General features: G+C 40.7%; 2 protein-coding genes across 2 annotated transcripts; one reads left to right on the top strand and one right to left on the bottom strand.

Moving 5' to 3' along the window:
* Positions 1–713: 713 nt before the first annotated feature.
* Positions 714–2015, bottom strand: LOC121713092 (transcription factor HES-5-like). The gene is made up of 2 exons (XM_042097401.1): positions 1889–2015; positions 714–1778 (listed from the first exon to the last, which is right to left on the bottom strand). Exons 1-2 carry the CDS (start codon positions 1949–1951, stop codon positions 1362–1364), a joined length of 480 nt encoding a protein of 159 aa, XP_041953335.1. The 5' UTR covers positions 1952–2015; the 3' UTR covers positions 714–1361.
* A 7420-nt stretch (positions 2016–9435) lies between these two features.
* Positions 9436–14748, top strand: LOC121713084 (draxin-B-like). The gene is made up of 7 exons (XM_042097389.1): positions 9436–9461; positions 12439–12856; positions 13158–13225; positions 13589–13700; positions 13880–13975; positions 14173–14262; positions 14444–14748. The coding sequence occupies exons 2-7, from the start codon at positions 12475–12477 to the stop codon at positions 14554–14556; spliced, it is 861 nt and encodes a 286-aa protein (XP_041953323.1). The 5' UTR covers positions 9436–9461; positions 12439–12474; the 3' UTR covers positions 14557–14748.
* The last annotated feature ends 10104 nt before the right edge of the window (positions 14749–24852 follow it).

Raw genomic sequence — 24852 nt, 5'->3', positions numbered from 1 at the left:
AATCCTTGAAAACATCCAAATGTTTTGCTGTAATTTCTTAGAATGTTATGTTTTAATTAAAAAGCACAATGTACCACTACAAAAAAGTGTGTTGAATTTAATGCAACATTTAATCTGAGGGAATCTAATGAAATTAAAATGACCCAACTACTAAGACATGTTAAGTTTTCACCACTCTTCAAAGTATCAGTGTGTATTAACATTATCATATTAAATCACAGTACTGTAACTTGAGGCAGTGGATAAGTGTTTTATTAGTATGAAATTTACCTATTTGTGTTCAAGGATATCACTCTCCATTATGATAATTTCACTGTACACCTCAAAAAGTAAAATACGTGGTTCACCTCACCTCAAAACCTATTACACCTTTATGGTTTCCCACATCTGAACTTTATATATAACATACATTATTGATGAATTTGACTATTATGTGCATTCCACACATTGAAGGAAAAAAAAAGGGGGGGGGGGCTTTTTTAATATTTGTTTTCATGAGAACCTGTACTGTTACTGTCGTTCTGATGCTGATACACCTCTTTAAGATATAGGCTACATGTGTTATGGTGAAGGCACTCCCGTATTGTCTGCTTCCTGCTTATGAATGGAATTTATCATATTCAGATTATTAAACAGTAAAAGTGTAATATCCACTCTGTAGATGATTGAAAAAAGATAAAAAAGAAGCATTTTCTCTGATATGTCATTCGTATTTATTGTCCAAAAGCAATTAAAGCTTTAAAATTGCATACAATAATTTACCGAAATCTTGAATATCAAGAACTTTGACAAAGTTTCTTTGCAAATGTTTCCACAGGAAACACAATACTCTCAAAATACTGTAGAGAGGGTAGGGCATGGTGTAACTCAAAAAGAGTACATACTGCTATTACAACATAGCAAGACATATTATCAACACATGATAACACATGTAATCTCAAATGAACAAACTGTAATCTCAAAAAACTGAGATGTATAGTGCATAACTGTACAGAATATTCTTTTTGATATTCAATTCACTCAATCCTTCTGGATGAATTCATAGCTTCATTGAAGTTAATAGTTATAGAACTCACACAGACTGACCTATAAATTCAGGTAAATGGTCTATAAAAGACATACACAGTTCTTCATGTCACTAAAATAAGAGCTTTCAAAAATAAAAGCAAAATTGGCAATTTGTCAATAATGTCACTTTCTATCGTGCAACAGACTTTCCATACATGAAAGCAGGTCATTCTGTTTCTACAACTGTAGAACATAAGGGACACAGTCCCTACATCGTTAGAATTACTGTCCATGTCAGTCACAGACTGACAAGAGGAATTCTGTTGGTCAACATGAAAAGAGTCCACATGGCTCTACCAGGGCCTCCAGAGTGCAGTGCAGCCTGAAGTCTTCTGTTTGCTGCTGCTGTGACGGACTGGAGAGCTGGGCTGAAGCTGGACTCTGGTGCTCTTGTCCGCTGTGGGCAGCATGTGTAGGAAGTGACTCAGCAGTCTTCTCTGGGACTGTGTCTGCACCTCACACTGGGACAGGAAGTTGACAGCGTCCTGCATACACCTGGAGTAGCCCTCATTGGCTGCTGTGGAGCAGGTGGAGGGTTGCTGCTGCTGCTTCTGTTTCAGGAAGTGGACAGTCATCTCCAGGATGTCAGCTTTCTCCTGCTTGGAGTCTGGATGTTGCTTTAGGAACTCCTGGCTCAGTAGAGTCTTGAGATGTTCAATGCTGTTGTTGATGCGATCTCTGCGCAACTTCTCAACCAAAGGCTTTCTCTGCTGGAATGACAAAAGAGACAGTTTAGATATTGATCAGCATTCAAAGAGTTTCAAGTAAAGAAGAGACACTACAATTTAAGATTTTTCCTGTACAAATATTTAGTATTTACCTTATTGTTCAGTGTAAGATGCTCAGAAGAGTAGGTCATGGGTACAGTGACAGTAGGTGCCATGGCTGTATCTCTGCTGTGGTCTCTCTGAAGAGGAGCTTGAGCTCTGCTACTGACTGCTCCTGTCCTTCTCCTATTTATACTCCCAGATCTCCATATGAATGTGTGGGTCTTGGGTTTGCTGGAGGTTCTCACAGTCTGCAGCCAATAGGAACGCTTGGCAGGCCACTGAGAAACTGCGAGTGGCCACATGCTCATTGTGAGGGCTTAGTGCCTGGAGGACAATCGGCTCGTCCCGAGGGAGCAGGTGGAGGGGTGCAGCGGGAGGAGGGGTGTCGGATGTTTCACATGGTGCCCTGTGAAGCTGGGAAACCGGTGACCTCGTAAAGTGATCAGAGCTGCCTGTCTGGCGTTGGGGGACGTTTATTCGATACTTCTAGGATCAGGTTTCTCAGGCCATAGACTCTGAGGCTGTCTGAAGAGATTGAATAAATAAGGCAGCCAAATTGTGTGCTTGGTGGTTGAGGGGTGAACATTTTTTTAGGTTGATTTCGTACCATAGACATACAGTCTATGTTTCGTACACATTACAAGTTTGTCCTGTTTGGTACATATTCCTTTCTCCATGAGATTTATTGAATTAAGAAATAATATTGATACTATTATTAATAATACAGATTAGAAAAATAAGCTGCCTTAATAATAATACAAATAATAATATTATTATGGTTATTATTGTATGATGACAATGATATTCTTTGATGGAACATAAACTATTGATTATAGACCCTTTCAAGAGAGTTCCATTATCAGCATCATAATTGGCCCCACAAGGCTTCCGTTTTAACATTCCATATGTTATCTTAATGCAGAGGAAGTAGATTGGGAACCAAATAGAATGTTCAAGCATTGTTTTTGTTTTTATTGTTGAAAGGGTCTATACTATGGGTGCACTGTATACTGTTCTAATTGTACTGGTGAAGTCATACCTCTAGAGTTTCAGCAGACTGCACTCCTGACCGGCTACCTCTTTATCAGGGTCAAAGAAGATTCAGCACACTTTGACTTTACACTCCACTTCCCAACTATACACACACACACTTTTTCTCCATCCCCCCCCTCTCTCTCCCTCACACACACACACACACACACACACACACATACTGACACACAAAGACCAAAACACACACATATACACACACTCACACACACACATACACTGAAACACACACACACACACACACACACACACACACACACACACACACACACACACACACACTTTCTCACATAGAACAATCCAACCCCCCTCGCCCCACAGACACACAGCTGGCCGCTGGGTCGGCGGCTGGCCGCCTCTCAGTCACACGCTCCTCATGCTCCCGGCAAACGTGGGAGCGGCCGGCCCGAGCGCCTTCCCACACTTCAGCACGGCCCACAATGAGGCGGCCACACAAAGGAAGTGTGTCCCAGTCACACAAAGCTCAACTGGCCACAGGCTCCGCTCCCAACCTAGCAGGCACAGCACAGCACAGCCAGACAAGCAGGCAGCCAGGCAGACACACACACACACACAGAGACAGCCAGGCTATACTAGCAGGCCATCTGGATGGCCCAGGCCCCACTGCAGGGATGCCAATGCCAGAGCAGAGATTTTCTCACATTTTGGGATTGGGAGGGCAGGGGGTGGGGGGCTTTGAGGCCATGAACATGATCAGGCATAAATGAAGATGTACAATTTTTTTGTTTGCTTGTTTTTTTGTACAGATGTTGTTTTTGTCTTATGGAAGTACATATATGTAATGTTCAATGATCTGATTTAACATGTCTGATGTCCTTTAAATGTATTTAAATAGGAGTTATTTGGTAAATCAATATATTTTGTTAAAAGTTGCTGTACATCTGCATCACTGTTTTTCTCCTCTAAAGTGCTTAACGTTTCTTTTCTCAAACTATACTGTGCATAAAGGCCATGAGACATCAGAATGTATGAACTAGGGTCTTATGCACATGGCATCAAGATTCTATTTTCCATGGAACTAAAGTTGAATTCCTTCAAATATCCAGCAGATGTTTGACAACACTTTCCCACCACATTTCATTTCCACAAGTCAGCTGCGACTGAGGTCTTCATTGATGTACGATTCCCAAACACACATTCCCAGGGCCCTGCCACACCCCTTGATTGGCAGTGGGCATTTAACACTCACACTCCCACCTGCTTGCTGGGTTTAAGGGCCATTGTCGTCCTCTCAATCCAGCAATTCAGGCCCAGCATTGTCACAACGGTGCTCTGTGATTGGCCAAAAAGTGTGAGAACGTGCATTTCATTAAATGCTAATAGAATCTGTACATATATATATACGACCACGGGAGGAAACTGCACAGTCAAGAGACTTCAAGCCTTCTACAAGCTATCCCTTGGACGCTCTCAAAAAACAAGTTTCATCATGAAGGATCTTCAGAAAAGGTAAAGACTGTTCTGTGGCCATGCTTATATTTTCACATATGCTAGTTCACCTGAATGTTGCTGCTGTTGAAACCTTCTGTAGCCTCTTGGTTTGTTTATTTATTTCTGTTCTGTTTGTTTACTTGTTTTGCGCAGATGTAAGATCATGAGCCTGGAGAGGAAGTGCACCGACGGCGTCGAGCGTCTCCGGACTGCCCTGGAGGTCCAGCTCCACAACGGCATCTCCAACGCCGACATCTGGGACCGGACGGTCTCCTTCTTCAGCGTGAAGAAGACGCCGCTCTTCCACAGCGGCTACTCCAAATACTCGCGGGACACTCTGCGTCTCTTCCCTTCCGCTGCTGAAGACGTGGCCCCGCTCTGTGTTCAGTAGAGGACGATGGTCTCCATGGTGACCATGGTCTCACTGTACAAGGATAGTAAACAAACAGACTTAACAAAGAACTACCTACACACACATGAGCGTGTGTTGCATAGGTGCTTTGATGCTGACTGAAGTCACTGTGAAGAGATGCTGACTGTGAACTGGCCTGTTTTAGGGATTCAGACTGTATGAGTGAAAATAGTGAAAGAGTGAAAGAAATTTGGTTTTATAAGTGTGAGTGTGTGATTCTGAAGTTTCGAATTAACATTTTTTTTGCACTACAGCTGCGAAAAGCTGCATATTTTCTTTAAACTGTTGCTATTTTAGCTCATAGATCTTTTGTAAAGACATAAGCTTGTGTTATATAACTTGTGCTCGTCGTAGGCTTTACGCTGGTCCTTAAGTGGACCATGAAACTTGAATTTTTTCATTTTGTAAGAGCAGGAAAGTGCTCAATTGAACTATGCAAAATGGCAAACGAGTGTGCGGGATTTGTACACGGATGTTAAGAGTTTGCTCTTGTATATAAGCCATATTCCTTGATATAGAGGAAACATATTGTGTCATGTATGTGCAGGTATGCATTTTAGTAAGCAGATTTAATTGCAAGAAATAAATGTAAAAAATGATGATATCCACTTGAGTCTGTCTTGATATATAAAGAATGTGAAACATTGCTTTGATATTATATTAGACGTTGGGTGAACTTAATTCTGCTGTCCCTGACAGTGCAGTGGTTGTGATCAGTGTTTGAGCACTTTCATCATCTCACAGTAGATTCCAAATTCCAAATTCAATGGAGCTGGAGCAATTGAAAAAAACAAACAAACATGGCTTATCTCTCAGGCTTCTGGCTTTTGCTGCCACGCATGACTCCTTAGCTCTGATGCTGCAATGCAATGCAATGGAGTTTGTGAAGCCACAGGCACATGGAGGGCCGGGTCAGAGCAAAGATGAGCCCCTGAAACGGATAAGCAGAGACTTGTGAGTTGTAAACATGCAGAGTTCAGGCCTGTAAATTATGACGTCAGGCTCTACTGTCTTGAATGCCAATGGGATATTATTAACTCACTTAATGATAAGATGGTGATGTAAAGAGCATGTAAGGCCAAACAAACCTTTTTCATGTGGAGCCACAGGAGCTGGTCTGTACTGCCACCTGCAGGACATAGAGGGGAAATGCACAAATTAGTAAAATTCATAGTGCATGTTCGACACTACAAATTCAGTCTTCTTTTGTCAAATGCAAAAAAACAAAAAAAAACATTGTCATTGGAGATCAATATGATGTGATATTTAAACATACAGTACATTACTTAACCTTAGGCTAGATTAGTTAGACATTAGGCTAACTTACTTAACATTAGGCTAGATTAGTTGGTGAAAGTATTCTGATCTAATGAAAGTATGCTGTTCCAATGTGAGCAATGGAGCAACAGATATGCACTATAGTCTCAAGAAATGTTTACTTGTAATTGTTGTTCCACTTGTAAAATTATATATTTTCAAGAAAGAGCATTATGGCCTTGTTTTATATAGCAAATGCGAAACAGTTAATTGTCGTCACAGTATTTTTAACAATGCAAATCCTTGTAAAAGAAACATTACAGTGCACTGCAAAAGATATGACGCTGACTTTTAGAGAAATGTAGAAATGTAGCCATTAGAGGACCAAAGAGAGAGATCATGAGGTTTCTATCCTGGCCGTGTTTTTAGTCTAGGCTGTTGGCACTAGGGATGTAACGGTATGAAAATTTAACCTCACGGTTATAGTGACCAACATTATCACGGTTTTCGGTATTATCATGGTATTTCTAAAAGTGTGTTCAAAATGTTCAGAACGCACTGATAGGCCTACACAAGCTGAAATAGTTTCAAAAAGTGTCCCGTTCACTTTTTTCTTCATGTTTAATTGGCTATGTGCTTATAGCTTAACTTACCCTACCATAACTTGGAGTTTGCTATTTCTGTTATTTGGATGCAATGAGTGAGACCGAAGTAAGCGGTCAAAATAAAACTTTAGGCTACTGTATTCTTCTGATAACGTGAGTGGAATGGATTTAATGTGGACACGAACATAAAAAGACGCAAGAGTGGCTACATGATACAGTGCACATTTTGTGGTGAAAAAGTTCCGCCTTTTAAAATCAGGTGTAGCCTAATCCAAATCGTAGTTAAAACCATCAATTAGACAACAGAATCAGTAGGGTACCAGTTTTGTTCCATTGTACCAGGCCTACTGTATGTCAAAAGCAGGCTCGGATGAAGCTGGGAAGGATTAAACACACGGTTTCCACACCGCGGTAATCAACAGTGATAATCATGATGTTTGAAATGAAAATGGTAATTATTATCGTCAACATTTTTATTGCGGTTTACCATTATACCGGTAATCGTTACATCCCTATTTGGCACAAACAGAATTTCCCTTGGGTATCAATAAAGTATCTATCTATCTATCTATCTATCTATCTATCTATCAAACATATCAGAGGGCCGCGGGTATGACTCATCCTCAAGCACCTGGCAAGTGATGAACTAAAGCCAGGTCTATTCTTCTATCAACCTTTTTCTATCTACTTCTTGATGCTGTTACATTCATCCAAGTACCTTGGTCTATATATAGGTAAATGCAACCCCATTTCCAAAAAAGTTGTGACACTGACAGAAATGTAAATAAAAACAGAATGTGATCATCTACAAATCTAAATAAACCCATATTTAGATGCAAAAAGGACATAGACAACATATGACATGTTGAAACTGACCAATTTAACTATTTCATGAAGAATATGCTTATTTTGAATTTGATACCAGTCACACTCTCAAAAAAGTTGGGATGAGGTCAATAAGTTGTGTAATGCTAAATAAATCACAAGAAGGAATATTTCACAACTAATTAGGTTAACTGGTAACAAGATGAGAGCACCTCAGAAAGGCAAATGACTGTGTAGGCAAATAATGCAATAATATAATACTAATGCTCCTCAATGTTAAATTGCAAATAATTTGGGGGTTTCATCATCTATAGTACATAATATCATTAAAATATTCAGAGAACCCAGGGGAATCTTTGGAGCCTTAGATGGCACTGCTTTAAAAACAGACCTGTTTCTGTAATGAAAATCATCGTATGGGCTCAGGACATTTTACAATAACCATTGTCTATGGACACAGTTTGGTGCTCCATCCACAAACACTGGCTAAAACTCTACCATGCACAGAGATAACCATATTTAGATATAATTACAAAATGTCTTAATTGGGCCAAAGCTTATTTAAGATAGGCCGAGGCAAAGTGGACCACAGGAAATCATGGACTCTGCATCCTCTAGGTCACAGAGGAGATGGACCGCACTGTTCAAAAGCCAGGATCTGTGATGTCATGGGTATGCATTAGTGCCTAGGGCATGGGCAACTTGCACATCTGGAAAGGCACAATTCATGCTAAATGATACATACCAGGTTTGAGCAACATTTTTTATTTTGAGAGAAGACCTTGAATATTTCAGAAAAACAAGGGCCAACTGCTTTCTGCATATTAGAACAAAATGGTTTCAAAATAGAAGAGTCAGGTACTACACCTGGCCTGCCCGTAGACCAGACCTGTCACATAAGGTGCACCATGGAATGAAAGTGTTAGTCAGACGTGTGCCACAGGCTGCCGGGCACGTTGAACAAAGAGTCTTATGTTTTCAGCAACAGTCAATCAAATTACTCCCCTCCCTTACATGCTCCTGAACACGCTGATTGGTTGGAAGTGCACAGAATTGACCCCAATGTTTTTGTTTCCTTCCTACTAAAGCTTTTCTGAATAGCCACAAAGTGTGACTTCCTTAGTGGCTATCTTGAATAGTATCCAAGAGACAAACATAGTTGTGTTTAAAAACGGGTATAAACACTGTGAATTCTGGCTCCTTCTGGGACTTCTGTAATAGCCTGTGCTTACATTACAGAGATGTGATTTATTGCCTCAGGCCAAACCTCTCATGTTTGGTTCCCTGGAGCTGCATTGAGTAGGCTATATTCCACCATGGTTCCTCTGGGCCAGTACCCTGTCTCCAGCCCCCCCCCCCCATCATCACGTCAGCAATGGTTGCCGTCAACAACCACAATCACATGGGCAGGTGAGAAGGCATGTTCACCGTGACAACCTGGCTTCATCTCATTTGTGGGCTCCACGCATGCAAATTGAGATGTGCAGCAATTATCTAATTTTTGGTAATGGTCACTTGGTGGTCTCAGAAACCAAAAATGAAACAGCTCAGATATCTTTAGCTGTCAATCCTACCTCTATTCTTACATTTGCACTTTTAATTCATCATACGTGCATTAGAAGACAGAGTAATTGAATATATTTGAAAGCTATTTTATTAGTTGGCTGCATGCCAATATTGTCTGTGAATATGATACATGCTAAATAACCTGCCGTATAAATCAATTACCAGTACGACTGTGCACGTCCCCTCTGCTTTCTCACTCCTCCCCTTCCTTCTCTGATGTCACCGATTCATGTGGTTTTCTGCGCTCACAGCGGTGTGTGGCGACGGCGTGCACCATTCCAACAGATGCTCCAAACATCACACACACTCTATATCACACACACTCTATATCAACATCATATTCCAACATCACACACAGTCTATATCACTGTGTTTGTGTTCTGTGGGAGAAATTCAGGTCACACCTGCAATTCTGCACTTAAATTTGTGAGACACAATTGGAGCCTCCTGTATGTGGTAAGTTATTAACGGTCTTTTACTGTTGCATGTGGTATTGGGAAAGAATGCTTTGAAAGTGTGATGTTCTAATACCTGATTAGTATTTAAATTTGACAAAGGCAAGAGTAAGGCTTTGTCTTTGTTTTACTGTTTCAAAAGGACATTTTTGGAATTGGATAATTTCATCATGCATTCTTTCTTCTTTTTTTTGCAAAAGACTTGGAGTATTGCAAATGTTTTGCATTTTTGTTGTGCTTGAGTAACAATAGTTTTATGCAACAATTATGTTTTACTTACTGAGAAAGGTTTAACACAAAAAAGAGAGCTGCATATAACACACTGGGAGGAAAATTAGAGCGTTCATTGTTCTCAAATGCATTAATCATGTTGAAGTTTATATAATGACAGAAAACCTATAGTAAAGAAGATTTTTTACAAAGTCACACTCAAGTGTGTTTGTATGCTGGAGGGAAGCCATTTAGAACGCACAGCAAGGGATCATACATTTAAAAGAGAAAGTGTGGCAAAATTATGCTGTTTTGAATGTAATGATTACCATAAATGTGCTAATTGACTGCACTGAGGCAGAGCAAGAAAAGGGTGAAATCACCATAATGCTGGACCATCACATTCACTGACATACAGTGGTGTGATAACAGAAAGAAGAATACTTAATAAGTTCTATTAAATAAGTAGTCTACATGATTTAAAGGCTATTGCAAATGAGGCAGTCGTTTTCTCTCAGACACTAAAAAGCCTGCAGCTTTTCAGCCGAAAACAAAGGGTCATTGAACTGAACGAGGAGTTTTGTGTGGATTTCACATTTCTCCACACAGAGAGGATATCGGCACTGGCTCTCCACTGGGCACAGAAAAAGACCTGCAGTGTAAGTAGCAGCTGTCAATCACCTGTGCCCAGCATGGCGGCATCAATCTAAATCCCACAGTCATAATTACTATGCTGTTGCACACCTATTTTTTTCCTCCGTTCGTTTAGATACAAAAGCATTTATCAAGAACTGAGCAAAGCACTTTTGCATCAAACCTTACAAAATATGACTAGTCTGGACATTATTTTTTCTATTCAATATAACAAGCTAAACAACCTTGACTGTTAAGTATAGAAAAACACCTGAAAACAACTGAATAACAAAGCATCTTTTCTTTTCCCTGTTATCTCTGCAGTTGTCTATCATATCAGTCAACCAATATGAATCATTAGGAGAATTAGCTGGGCTCATACAGAGGTTGAGGTCAGTTGTAGAATTTTGTGCTCACAATTAGCTTGGAAAAGTTAATCGACAAATCTGAGATGATGCGAGTTGACCATCTTCAGCCAAATGAAAATGCTCTCTTCCTGCTCATTCTTCAACAGAATCCTGTATTAGGACTCTTCTCTCCTGCAGAGGCAAGATTGATGTCTCAAATTGCTCTTTTCTAATGGGGATGAATAGTGTACAGTTGTTTGTGGACATTTATCTTTCTGCTACATTGAAAACAAAAACAACATTTTTTCATTTCTGTTAGGAGTTTGTGAACATAATGTCAGATTTTTGAACTGCTTTAACACTCCGAGAACCTGGCCGCTTTTCAGAGCTATACGCCAGATTTATTCCTTTGATTCATAAATTATAAAGCAGGACAGAGGATCAGTCAAGATCTCTGCTACCAGATAGCCTACATATGTCAGATTATAACTGAAGCTATTTTAAACAGCAGCTCTCCTAATCTTTGTGAATTCTTTATCCTGTCGATTGTCCCTGACTCAACCAAGAGACTATCAAAGATGGGTTTTCCCAGAATCCTCAAAGACCATTAAACTCATGGTGCCACATGAGCATGTTCCTACAAGGGATCTCTCTGGTTAGGATGGCTCAGTTTGCAAACAGGACTGTTGCTCGGAGAGGCGGAATGCAGGCTTTAGTAATTAGTTCTATCAATCCCCACTGTAATTCTAATCCGTTTTGAGGGAAATCGCCCTCTTACTCAGGCCAACTCGCCTCGCACACATCCTCCCCATTTCCGAGATCTTCAAGCGGGCTCACATATTTAACTGTCTCATTTATATTTCAGTGTTAGCATCCAGCCTAAATGCACTAAAGAAATGCCAAGTACAGCTTAGCATGGCACAAGACATAGTTTGGTAGTGTCGCTAATCTTCAAAAATGATAATATGTGTAGCTTGAACCAAATACTAGTGTATTTGCAGCTATGAAGACATTGGTAAAGGGCACTATTTCATTAAGTCAGGGTGTGCTATTCTGATTTATGTAGCCTAGCTGTCAGCCATTGTTATCTTACCCAGGGAAAAAAAAAATCAAAATGCATTTTTAAGTGGCGGGTGTGAATTACTGCCTTGAACTTCAAATCCAAGCATCTGATTTAGTTATCTCAAACATTTGCTGCCGTTAAGACATAGCAAGGCAGGACACAGTTCAGTAGTACAGCACGTCACAGCCGACAGCAACCCGCCCCAATGGGGCCAACACATAACATGAATAAAAAAAAAAGTCATAAAATAGTAAACCTGAATTACAAAACGAGAGAATTAAACAAGGTAAAATAGAGATGTACAACTGCACCAGGGACACCAGTGTCTCATCAGATTTTCCACATGTTCTTGAATAACCTTTTCTAAAATGTATATGCAGTCATAAGAGCCATCTCCCAACGGAGGAAAGAAATTATAGAAACATCTATAATTTTGAATGACATTATCGTATGTAAATATCTGATGTAAATTATCAATAAGGAGTGCCAGGGGCAATGTGGCCCCGTTCATTTAGCAGGCAGAGCAGCAGCAGGCTCAGAGGAGAGCAGCAGCGGAAGTTCATCTTGGAAGTTCATCTCTTCTTTTTTCTATATTCCTCTCATCTCTTTTATCCTCCCAGCTTTAATGACCCATTCTATCTCTCTCTCTCTCTCTCTCTCTCACTCTCTGTGTGTGTTTATATGAATGCAATTAAATAATTGAATTGAATATTATCCCTTTGCAGAATATTGTACACAGAAGGAAGCCTTTGCATTCTAAAATGAAGGCTATTTCCTGGTGCCTCTTCTCTGCTCTGCTTCTTACTACATTCACCATGATACACTGCAACAAGAATCCAGCTGAACCTGCAAAGATTGAGAACGGCCTGTTAGTCCACCTCAAGCCCTCGGCACACCGCAGCCTGCACAGACGAAGACACAGCGGACGCCAGAAGGATGGGAACGCAATGGCCATTCATGGAGGTTCCTCACAACCAGACTACTGGCCACTGGACGGAGAACCAGAGGTGGAGGGCTTGACCCCTGTCAGGCTCGAGATGGGCCCCACAGAGTGGGCTGACACAGGGGGAAGTGAGGGCTCGGAGGAGAGACCTCATGCATACAACACTGGGCACAAAACGCATGCACCCATGCGTGCTAAAGGTGAGATTATAGACCACACTTTCTATCAAGTCTGCTTAGGAACCATGCGGTTAACTAATCTAATAGAACATGATTAGTAATAAACAAACCATATTTTTTACATTATTGTAAGATTTGAGTTAAATTTAAGTTTAGGGCTTGTTACGTGAAATGATGTCCACTAACAAGTGCCTTGTATGGTTTAATCATAAGTGCATTGTAATTGTGAAATAAATATAAACAGACTGATCATTGCAAAAGGCAACACAGAGACTTCTGAAGCACTGTATCTCATTTCAGTCTCTACTCGCTTTACTTTTAGACTTTATGTGGGAAAGGAGCAGTGCTGGAAAGCACACTCACAGCGGTCATTCTGCTGGAAGTCAGAAGGTCACCTATACACCTGACTCGGCCTTATCATCAGAATCACCACTGATCACTGAAGAAAGGAATGCACACTCCTCTCTGATCACCAAACCCCAGGCAATCAATATTTATGTCCTGCTAGACCCTCTTAAACAACATAGAAATGTAATCAACCCAAATAGGTCCCTTTATTTGTACAATTAATATCAATGTTACATTCATGACATTCAGTCCAGTCCATTCATGACATTCTGTCCAGTACCCAAAGGGTGTTTGTTTTTGTATGTGATGCCCTAAATTGTTGTATATGAGGAGAATTATACTGTACAATGACCCAACGATACATCCTCAAGTGCTCATGGCCACTTGCTCTGTTATGTGCCACAGCAGATTGAAGGACTGCAGAACCTGGCCTCCAAACTACACATGATGCTGTCAGATAGGACCGCTTCTAAACACACAACACCTCTGGACACTGGAGCAACCCACGCCAACACAGGTGTGTGCAGTTTACACATGATACTGTCAGATAGGGCTGCTTCAAACACACCAGACCTCTGAACACTGCAGCAACCCACGCCAACACAGATGTGTGCAGCATATAGATGAATAAGCCCTTTATGGACCATGGAGCTGGCGCAATTAATGTCTCATCAGCACGTTTCTAATTGGTTTTAGACAAAGGAAATGCTTGGGAATGGAGAAGTGGAAATATGACAGATACGCATGGGAAGAACACTGTGACATGTGACCACCACGTTGACTGCCCTCTAGGTCAGTCCATTTTTTTCTTCTCATCTTCTCAAGTTGCTGTAGCTCATCTGCTACATTCCAAGTTCAGTGGCTAAGAGAGAACAGAGAGAACACAATACAAATATGAATAAATGTATAAATATGAATGATCTCATGGGGCGTTAGGGGAGTTGTTTGGCTGATTTTTGCGGTGCTGATGATATCTCTCTCGTTCTCAGGCTCCTGTTGTGATCTGAGAAAGCATTTCTGTGAGGTCCACAACCGCAGCCTCAACAACAAGTGCTATGCGGACTGCATGTGTGAGGAAGGTGAGTTACCCGTCCTGGTTAAACCCAATGAAGTCATCAGCGCCGACGGTTTCTATATGTTAATAAAACATACTACTCTTTCCAAATGTAATTGAAATGGAATAGCTAATGCATTGCATGGGGGGGGGGGGGGGGGGGGGTGATTAATGCTTTTAATCTAACATGTTACGAGTCTCTGCAGGATTTCGCTGCTATACCAAATTTCATCAAAGTCAACGCGTCAAACAGAAGCGAGGCCGCTGTGTAGATCCCGACATGGTGAACATGAATCAGGGAGCATTCATAACCACCTGAACAAAACAGAAAAATGACTTGTCACCTGTGTGTGTGTGTGTGTGTGTGTGTCTCTTTGTCCCTTTCCCCCATTCTCTTTTCCACACAAATCTAGTCTTGGTCTCTTAGCCCTACACAGGGCTCAAGCTGAGAGTCAACATATTTCCACAATTAAGTTCAAGGTGATTTAAAACTTAGTCGTCCTGTTTTAACATGTTAAAAGTAAATGCATGCCTACTTTACTGTCATTCCTTGTACATATCAAATTTTCCTAATTCCTTACAGTATTATTATTTTTTAAGAAATACTATTTTCCTTTCCAATTTAACAGTAAATAACACTGGTTTATATTCATACAAATCAGTCATCATAAATAGGCATAGAATCATAACTCAGTTGTCATGTCAAGTTTATGTGTTGAGCATGGGCATTCTGAATGGCCTGGCTGATTTCTCATTGTTGTCTAACACCCCTGCGTGTTTAATTTTTCATTGTTTATGAGCAACACACCAGAAGCCATGAGCCATTTTATTTAATCATTATGCTGTGGTTTGTGAACTGGTTGTGTGATTTGTGCATAGCAAATCAAAGAGCACTATTTGTGTCTTCACATTATGAAGTGCCACAGGGGGTTTCTTCCTATCAAGGTCCAACAGAGACATTATTACACTTGTGAACTCGAGGATCAGCCTCGCTACATGATGTAGCTCATTCATTCTTTTTTCTGTTTGCTTTGTCTCTTTCAATGCGATCTCTGTATTCTAATCCGTGACAATTCCCTTCTGAATATACTGCATAGAGGCGAGAATAAACATACCAAAAAAAAAAAGAAAATAGCATAAACACGGCATTTGTTTTGAGCCTGGTGACTTGGAGAAAGAAGTAGAGTGCAGTAGCAGAGCTCCGCTCCGTTGGCCTCGTACATCACAGATTTGTGTAATGGACACAGAAGCACTGAGGAGACGACATGGGGGATTTCTCGTTCCCTGTTGTTATTAAAGCATTAAATCTACCCCCATGGCTTAAAATCTTAATCATGCTGCATGCCACTGTGCTGTGTGGCCAGCCATAATAATATCTCACTCACACTCTCTCCCTCATCACTACGGACTGTGGAAACGGGCCTGCCACAGAATAAGGGAAGCATATAGCGCATATCCATGACTTATCCCTCTTTAGCCATTGGTTATCAGGGAGGGTGGAAACAGCCAAATATGTTGGTCACCATAAAAGCCTTCATGAATACAAACCACCTCTTCTTGTAAATTCTAATCTAAATGTTCATTTTAGGCACTGGGTTAGGTTGAATCTAGATCAAGTCCCACGGGGCTTGTATCACACAAATACATATGGTGGATGGGACGTCATTTGTGTTAACGCTGTGTTTATGTTATTATTTTCCATCAAGGCAGGGGGTTAGTGCTCATTATCAATGTATTATATGCATTTTATTTAATATTTTACATGATGTTTAGTCATAATGGATTTGTTGTATGGATATTGTGTCATTTTGTTTTGTGCTTTGGTATTGAACTCAATTTAACATTTTCTGTCTGTGTTTCCTCTTTTGTGTATTTATTTATAGTACTTTAGTACTATTTAAGTTTAGACTGTTGTAGCCTACGGTACGCAGCATATAAGTTACCTTTCTAAGAGAAGAGATTTAGACAAAAAACATTGTTTACCTATAAGTCTATCTATTTTGCAGATCATATTACCCTCCCACTCCATGACAATGTTAAAATTAAAGACAGCATATTCTCAACTGACTGATCCAAATTGCACACCTTGTATTACTGTATTATGACCGCCACCAGCATAGCTTTTTTTCCCCGCCATCAACTTCCTGAATTTTTGGTCAACGATTCCCGGGACACCGAAACACCGGGGCACATGGAACTCGGTGGGCAGTCCACCACTAGACTTTTACGGAAAAATGTTGTTTGGTCCCCGGGGGCCACTCCCCACACTGAAGAGGCTAGGTAGTAGGTAGGTATTATAAGAACCATTTTAAGCGCTATGAATGCAAGTAAAGATCAGTTCATAACACTGATTATCTAAAAAGGGTTTGAATAAGTTTGGACATGCCATTTTTCATAAAAACGTTAAAAAAGATGAAAATGCTATTTTTTTTAATTCCATGTTTCTACCACATTGTCTTACAACCTTTAGCCATGTGGCAGTGTCATTTTCAGTCAGAACAAACATTTTGGTCAAGAGAAAATCAACATTAAATCAATATTTGCCAGGGGTATAAATCATTTTGTTCTTAACTGTACATCCACATGCACACACACACACATCCACAGACACACACTAGAGCCCGACCGATTTATTGGCAGGCTGATATTATCAGCAGATATTAGGCATTTTCCAAACTATCGGCATCGGCATTAATAACGACCGATAAATATTTTTAAATTCAGTAAAGGAAAACCGAATATTGATCCTTCATTTATGCTGCATTTTCAGTATTTCCGTTACATGGTTTGTCCAGCAGATGGCGCAGCATCTTGCTGCAAGACACACATTGACTTTGTTCTACTTTAGTCAGGGGGAAAACTTGCAAGGTGATTTCGAGCCCAAAAATGCAACAAAAATAACTCTCAAATATCAACTGTCAGTTATTCACTTGCATTTTGTCCTCTAGCATTCAGGGAAAGGTCAATCAACCACCTACACTATATATTCTTTAAAAGCCTACACCCTCTGTATACACATTAAAGAAACTTGGCAGGATTACCTATATTTCCCCCTCTGCTGGAGAAATTGTGCATTATGCCATTTCAAACTGTGGAAAAAGGTATAACGATAAAGCACATTGATTTGTTTACAAGCTAGCGAAACGGTTAGCTTAAGTTCGGCAGAACAATGTGGATGTTACAAGGTAAGAAACATGATTTAAAACGAGTTTTGTTTCTCACTTCTCTTTCCGGGACGGTAGTCTTAATGTTGCAAGTTTGGTTTTCTGCCTGGGGACGCTAGGGGCAGCGGGGAAAGTCACCATTTTCACCGGAACAGGTCATTTAACCATCCAAATTATTTCTAAACAGGTTTATTACGTTGAAATAGTTGCCAAGTTCTCCTTTAACAATAGTTGACCATGTCCCTTCCTCCATAGGCTACTATGCACAGCCCTATACAGTATTGTATAGGTAAGCTAAGTATACAGCTGATATATGTTGGCCTGTAATATTAAGGGAAAACTAATTAAACAGTCTAAATGACATATTTTCTTAAAGTCTACACCCTCTATACGTGAGTTAAAATACATGCCCCACCTACGATGCACAAAGTTCTCTATTGTATAGGTAAACCAAGTATATGGCTGATACATTTTGCCCTTGACCATTAAAAGAAGGCAAATTCATGGTAGTGGCTTCTGGCCCATGGCCTGTTCTAGGGAATAACTGAGCTAAATGTGATGAAGATCCTTCAAACTGCTTCATTTCTGCCCATGACCCCACAACCTTGAGTAACTAATCAGTTCATCAGGCCCTTATAGTGAGTAAGTATAAGATATTTCAAACAGCTCTGGAGATCTTTGATATCATGTGCTAATGTAACGGTAACAGATTACCGGCGGTCCTCCCCTCGAAACACACAACAATACAACGACGTAGTATAAAAATATATAGTTTATTAACAATCAAGCTTTAAAACACAGTTCAATAAATAGCCTATGTGAAGTTCACGACCCAATTGCAGTATGAAGACCAGTATGAAAGAAATGAAGGGCCACAGAATAAATCAATAGCCCATGTAAGTTCACAGCCTGTTTAGAGTATAGGACCAGTATGAAAGAACTGAAACTACAAAACAAATCAATAGCCTAGTATATGTAAATACCACATTCTGGCACCCTCTATAGGAGGGAGATCTCAGGCTATAATGGGGTTAGGCTCCGTACAGAGGGAACCAACCGAAAAGGGGGGTGTGCGTTTTAGCCAGGGGCTCTCCCTGAGTATATGGGCGCTACTAGGGGTTGCCTAAGGCAACCAACAAGGAAGGCTAAAGAGGTAAGCTACAAAACACAAGAACCACCCACAAAATGGTAATAAGACACAGCAACCTTTTGTAACAAAAAAAGACACGCAAGCATATATGTGGTGACCTAGAGGAAATGTTAACACAAGCTGCTACGCTACGGAAAAAAAAAAACACTATAAGAGTAGCCAACCTGCAGAGTATATATAACTCGCTAGAGCCTCGCTACTGACACACGTCAAGGGTTGGCTCCCTCTGCTGGCGACTAGTGGCAATTGTACGTAAACACCTTGGGGTAAGCAGGTTGTGGGTGGAGCCACTGATACTATTTCCCCCCCAACTGAGCCTACACTACAAGTGGCAATATTAAGCACTACACACCAAGCACAGCACACAAATTATGTAGATACCCCACACACTCGCACACACGTGATAAAGGAACATTTGTCAGTAGGTAACACAATCAAGCTAATATTGTACCAGCGGCAGCCCTTCACTACTTGACCAAACCCTGCAATGAATCACATACAATACACTAATAAAGGGGAGTTGAACTGGGTGAAGGGAAAACAATATATTACTGTCCAGTGCCACTTGTGGCCCAACCCCCAGGATTGAAGAGGCGTCTTTGAAAACAGTCTGGAGTGATACGTCCACCAATGCGCTGTCTTTAAATGCGTGGCCAGACACCTCCTTCGGGGATTCCTCTAGTGGTGTCTCTGCCCCCTTGACTGCGAGACAGAAACGTCAATTAAACTTCCGCATGCAAAATCCCAAAACAGGGCCTAGATCACTCATACAAAGCTCAAGGTGATGGGGGTTTTAGGCTACTTTCCTTAACGATGCAAAATCGGGTGCGTTGAGAAGTTTCAGGCTGGCCGTCGTCACGGGAGGAAGGTCGAGCTCGTTCCGGACTGGGAAATAAAGGGGAGACGCGCTTAACGCCAGTAGACAGTCAACACAAACACACACGCATACACAGGCAAGGGCAGGGCTACTTTCCTGTAACGTGTGGGATTGAGAGCGTTGTTTGGGGTCTTTCCAATTCCTTCTGCTGACGGATGTTAAGGGGGTCGCGGCCTCGGCGGCAGGCGTTCAAATCAGTGTGATCGGTGCGTCCTTCATCCCGTGCAGATCCACGGTGCTTCTTTTTATGCAGTCGCTGCACCAATCCTCGTTGTTCGTTGATCACTTAATTATTTTGGCCAGCTGTAAAGAATGGCTCACAGCCAACCATGGTAATCACCCCAATTCAGTCCTGTCCCACCCCCTGCATAGTTCAATGTTACACACACACACAAAACCATCAACCCATCTAGAGTCCAATTTATATGAAGTTCATGTAGGCTTATGGTCATACAGTCTTAGCAATGCATCCACCCTCTACACTAACACATTATTTGGACCAATATTGATGTCATGGTGGTTCATTGAGATATCGATCATTTTTTCTGTTACGGACTGGTATTGTAGGCACATGGAATTCTCAATCAACATTATGAGCCCTATCTTAACCCGGCAAATCGTGGCGCCAAGTGTGACAGAAGTCTTTTTCAATTTGTTTACAATTGGTGAGACTCCAAAGAGTCCCAGGCAACACGACTGGTCTGCGTTGCTGTGCTTAGGATTTTTATTCAGTCATTCGAATATTATTGTGGTAAGTGTTGCTTTTTTCAGGCTGTTTTCGATTGTAACACCTTGTCAGTCAATAGTCAATCACCCCAACCACAGACTGTTCACCTCACCTCCGGGAGGCGTTACAGGTCTCCTAGCAGAACTAGCAGGTTAAGAGGAAGCTTCTTTTCTGCGACTGTCACCCTACTGAACTCTAGCTCTGCATCCTGGTGACAACCAACCAACTAAGCCCCACCACCCCTCCACCGCCCCGCCCCCACCCGATGCCTCCTTGCCTGTGCCTATAGAGGTGTCCACGACCATGGCAACCTTGGCAACCTAACCTTTATTTACAAATGTACATACTGTAATTACACTTATACATAGCCATTTTCTACTGCTCTTCATACTATTCATCCTGCACATACACTTATTCTACAGTATACTGGTACTGTTTCTGCACTACAATGGAACTGTTACCACACTGCACATAGCTGTACATACTGTACATATCTGTCTATATGGTTCATACTGAATATCCATATTTATTCTGTTTTATACATATATTCTGTCAATACACTGCATATGTATATTATTCTTACTATTACTATAATGTTACTGCTACTACATTGCATATATCTGTACATGTTGTTCATATATTGTTCATATTACATAGCCATATTTATTCTGCTTTTATAAGGTAACTGCTAATACACTGCACATATTTATATTTAATGTATAATACTATAAACCAGCTTCTGTAAACCAACTGTATACTACTGTCTACACTGCACTATTTCTTGTCCTGTCTATGCGACACCTGTCTATCACATTGCACTTTTTTATTTGTTTACACTTCTGGTTAGACGCAAACTGCATTTAGTTGTCTTTATACTTGTACTCTGCACAATGACAATAAAGTTGAATCTAACCTAATCTAATTTGAAAGTAAAAAGTGTAAAACTTTTTGTCTGTTTTGTCATGGCCTATGAGTTCATACAGGCAAGTGCAGATGCATAGGCTATACTCTGCTTGTCACGCACATTTTAGTAAATCAAGCTTTGGCTAGGCTGCACATCCAGGATGTGGCTAGGCCAGTATCCAGGATGTTGCTAGGGGGTGGTATCCAGGATGTGGCTAGGATGGTATATCAGAATCTAAAATGGTAACACCCTTATTGTGGGGAAATTGGGGATCAATAAAGTATCTATCTATCTATATCTATCTATCTATCTATCTATCTATCTCTTAAATTATTATTGACTTTGTAGCCCATCTGTGACATGCTAGGTCTATAGAATAACATATGCAGGTCTAAAACTGAGAAAATTGTAGCACAATGACAATTGCAATATGAACCACTGCATTATCTAATTGCAAAAGCTACAATATTTCACGCACAATGTATTCACATATGACTTTTATATTCATGTCATCCTCCTTGACTGTGCCACTTCTGATTGGTAAGCATGCGTAGTACTTAAGCACATCATTTCTGATTGGTGAGCTTCACAGTCAATCTGAGGTGCGTTTCAATCGCAATCATTGGAGTTAACCATCATTCTTGGATTTGGTCTTTCTAGATAGATAGATAGATAGATACTTTATTCATCCAAGGGAAATTTTAGGCATCCAGTAGCTTATACAACCATGTCACAACAAACACACATGCACACATATATCTCACATACATAAAAATCGCTCACAGAAATGTAAAAATTTAACGGGCAAGTGAAGTGATTACAGTCTGGTATGGACTGACCAAGTGAGGCATTGACCATGAAAGAAAGGGTAGTTCTAGAAAGGGTAATCCAACGTTCAATAGCAAACATGGGTGGAAAGTTTAATAAAAGTGGTGTAAAGGTACAGGACACGTATTCGCATCGAACTGTTTAGGTGCAGAACGTTCCAGTTGTGTACCGGATGCAGTCTTTAACAGTAATCAACTTTTTTGCTTTTGGGCTATATTTCAAATACGTATTCCCACATAAACAGATTACGTGGCGGACCCTATCCCTATGTCAGTTTAGTCAATTAACTCCAAAAAAAACATTTGACACCTTTTCAAAATACTATTCCCATTGTGCATCAGTAATATATTGCCAGTGAATTTTGGGTTAGGAGTAGCCTACAGGGTTACTACCAAAAAATTAACCATACCGTGACCAGTACTCGGACCAAAACCGAGGTTACACACCGAACCGTGATTTTTGTGTACCGTTACACAATCTAGTTAATGTGCAGGACTAATTTTTACCATCAATTTAAAGCCTGACGTCATTAACAGTGGACAATGGTTTGAACGACGGAACTTGTTATGTTCGACCAAACATCGCCACTTTATAGGCACAGGTGTTACAAGGTTGCTGTTTTAGCGAAAGTAGTGTTGTAGTGTACATAGTGAACTGATGTAGAAACGGCCCCCTGGAGTGCTGTGCTTCTCAGGCACTAGGCATGCTCACCAATCAGATGTTTCACAATTTCAAGAGACATTTGGAATATTGAAGTCAATAAATTCATTGACATTCAAAAATCATATAGCTTATGGCAATTTCAATATCTCAGGGAAAAAAATCCCAAAATTGTGCAGCCATAGTTTAGATTATTTCCAGATGATAAAATGATCATGACTTATACTACAACCAATTGATTAATTGTAGTTAGCAAGAGAATAACAAACCATTTGACAACAAACCAACAAACCACATGAATCCCAGCATGGGCCAGTGGTTGACGAGTTTGTCAGTTGGTGTGACAGGCCTTTTCTGCAGCTTAACACCTCTAAAACCAATATGTTCATAGATTTTAGGAGAAAATAACCTGGCTTTTCTCCACCCACCTATATAAAAGGAATCAGCATAGAGGTGGTAGAGCAGTATAAATATCTGGGTACTGTGATAGACAGTAAACTCAAATTTGACATAAACACAGAGATGACCTGCAAACAGGGACAACAACGAGTGTACTCCGTAAGGAAGCTTAACTCATTTAATGTGGCTAGGTTATCCTGTCCTTGTTTTATAAATCTTTTATTGAATCTGTCCTTACTTTTGCTTTCATTGCCTGTTATGGGGGCATCAGCCTGAGGGAGAAAAATAACCTCAGCCATATTGTGAAGGTGGCTTGATAGGTTGTCCACAGGTTTCCTTGACAAATCACCCCCTTCATTGATCTTTTGAGGTCCTCCCCCAGGCCGGAGATTCAGAGTCCCTTGTTATAAGTCCAATAGGACAAAGAACTGTTGTATACCAAGTGCAATTCGGTTGCTAAATTTGCACAATTATTGGACCTAGATGTGGAGTAGTGTAACAGTGTTTTTTAACTAGTTTGTGTTATTATTTATATGTGTTAGTTGTGTTACCTGTTGTGATACCTGTATGTTTACCTGGCTGCAAGACAAGTTTCCCTTAGGGGACAATAAACTGAAACTGAACTGAACATTTTTATTTGAGATAATAATTTTTGGTTGCATTTTGGGCCAGGACTTGCCATCACCTTGACCACTGCAATATTAACGTGACCCTCAATCTCTTCATTCACCTCAAAAATGAACTCAGCATCCCAGAAAACCTGTTACAGTAAGTGAAGTTAAGCTAAGCTAGATCTGCATGGTGGAGATTGAGAGAACCCAAAAAGTATCATCCTGGCATGCGACATGGTAATAATGCCACATTATCGAGGAAGAGTGAAACGCAGTTTGCAGTAAAGCTACTATTTATGCCCCTCTGTCCTTTGGTGCCCTATGCACAGTGTGTGATGCGCGTGGTGGGAACATTACAAATATATATGCAATATAGTTTGGATTGTAAAGCAAACAATGGGCCTCATGACAGAAACTATACAAACATATTTTCTCTTATATTTCTTCATATGTCCAAATTGTTTATATTTTGTTACTACCATTAGCCTACTTTCCAGGATTCATATACATGCTATTATCCAGAGCACTCTGACCAAGGAAAAACTGAAAAATGTCTCTCAAGCAAGGAAACATTTGTTTTGAAGAACATAAAAACATATTGTCACAGCCATGCCAGGTTCTGCCTCAGCCACACCCACTCCTCAATCGCCGGCAACCACTCAATCATTCTCCCCTGAGTACTGATTACCCACACCTGTGGGTAGTTACACTGAAACACTTTTTAAGCAGCTGAGACCTTGGCTACCTGTCTGTCCTCGTCGCTGTTCCAGAGACTCAGATCTGTACCCTTGGCCGTCACACAGTGCTCTCTACCCTTGATCCTGGACTTTTCTCTCCCTAAGTTAAGTCAGTTCCTCTGTGCGTTTGAACATTCTTCAAGGACTCTCTTTGGATTTCCGTTTATGCTGTTTCTGGATCTTCTGTGTTTTTGGAGGCTTCTCATTTACCTTGTTCATTTTGGGATTGATCTTCTGTGAGTTTTGACTGAGACACGTATTCTGCTAATAAATACAGCATTGATGCTTGAACTGATCCTGTTGACCTGAGTCTGTGGGTATCCTGACAGAAGGACAGACCGAAAGATGTCACAACAGGGAGACCACTTCCAGGACCTGGTGGATGAACTTCGCCATGCTCTCAGAGCTGCGTACCCAACACCAGCAGGTCCTGCCAGTCCAGTGGTAAACCCCACACCTTACTCTGGCTCACCTGAGGCCTGTAAGGGGTTCATTTTGCAATGTTCTCTGGCCCTAGAGATGCAAGCTCACCGATTCCCCACGGAGCGATCTCGGATT

The sequence above is a fragment of the Alosa sapidissima genome, chromosome 7, assembly GCF_018492685.1.
Source record: "Alosa sapidissima isolate fAloSap1 chromosome 7, fAloSap1.pri, whole genome shotgun sequence".
Classification (NCBI taxonomy): Eukaryota; Metazoa; Chordata; class Actinopteri; order Clupeiformes; family Clupeidae; genus Alosa; species Alosa sapidissima.
Note: the sequence above shows the minus strand (reverse complement) of the source record. Positions and strands in the feature narration are given on the sequence as shown.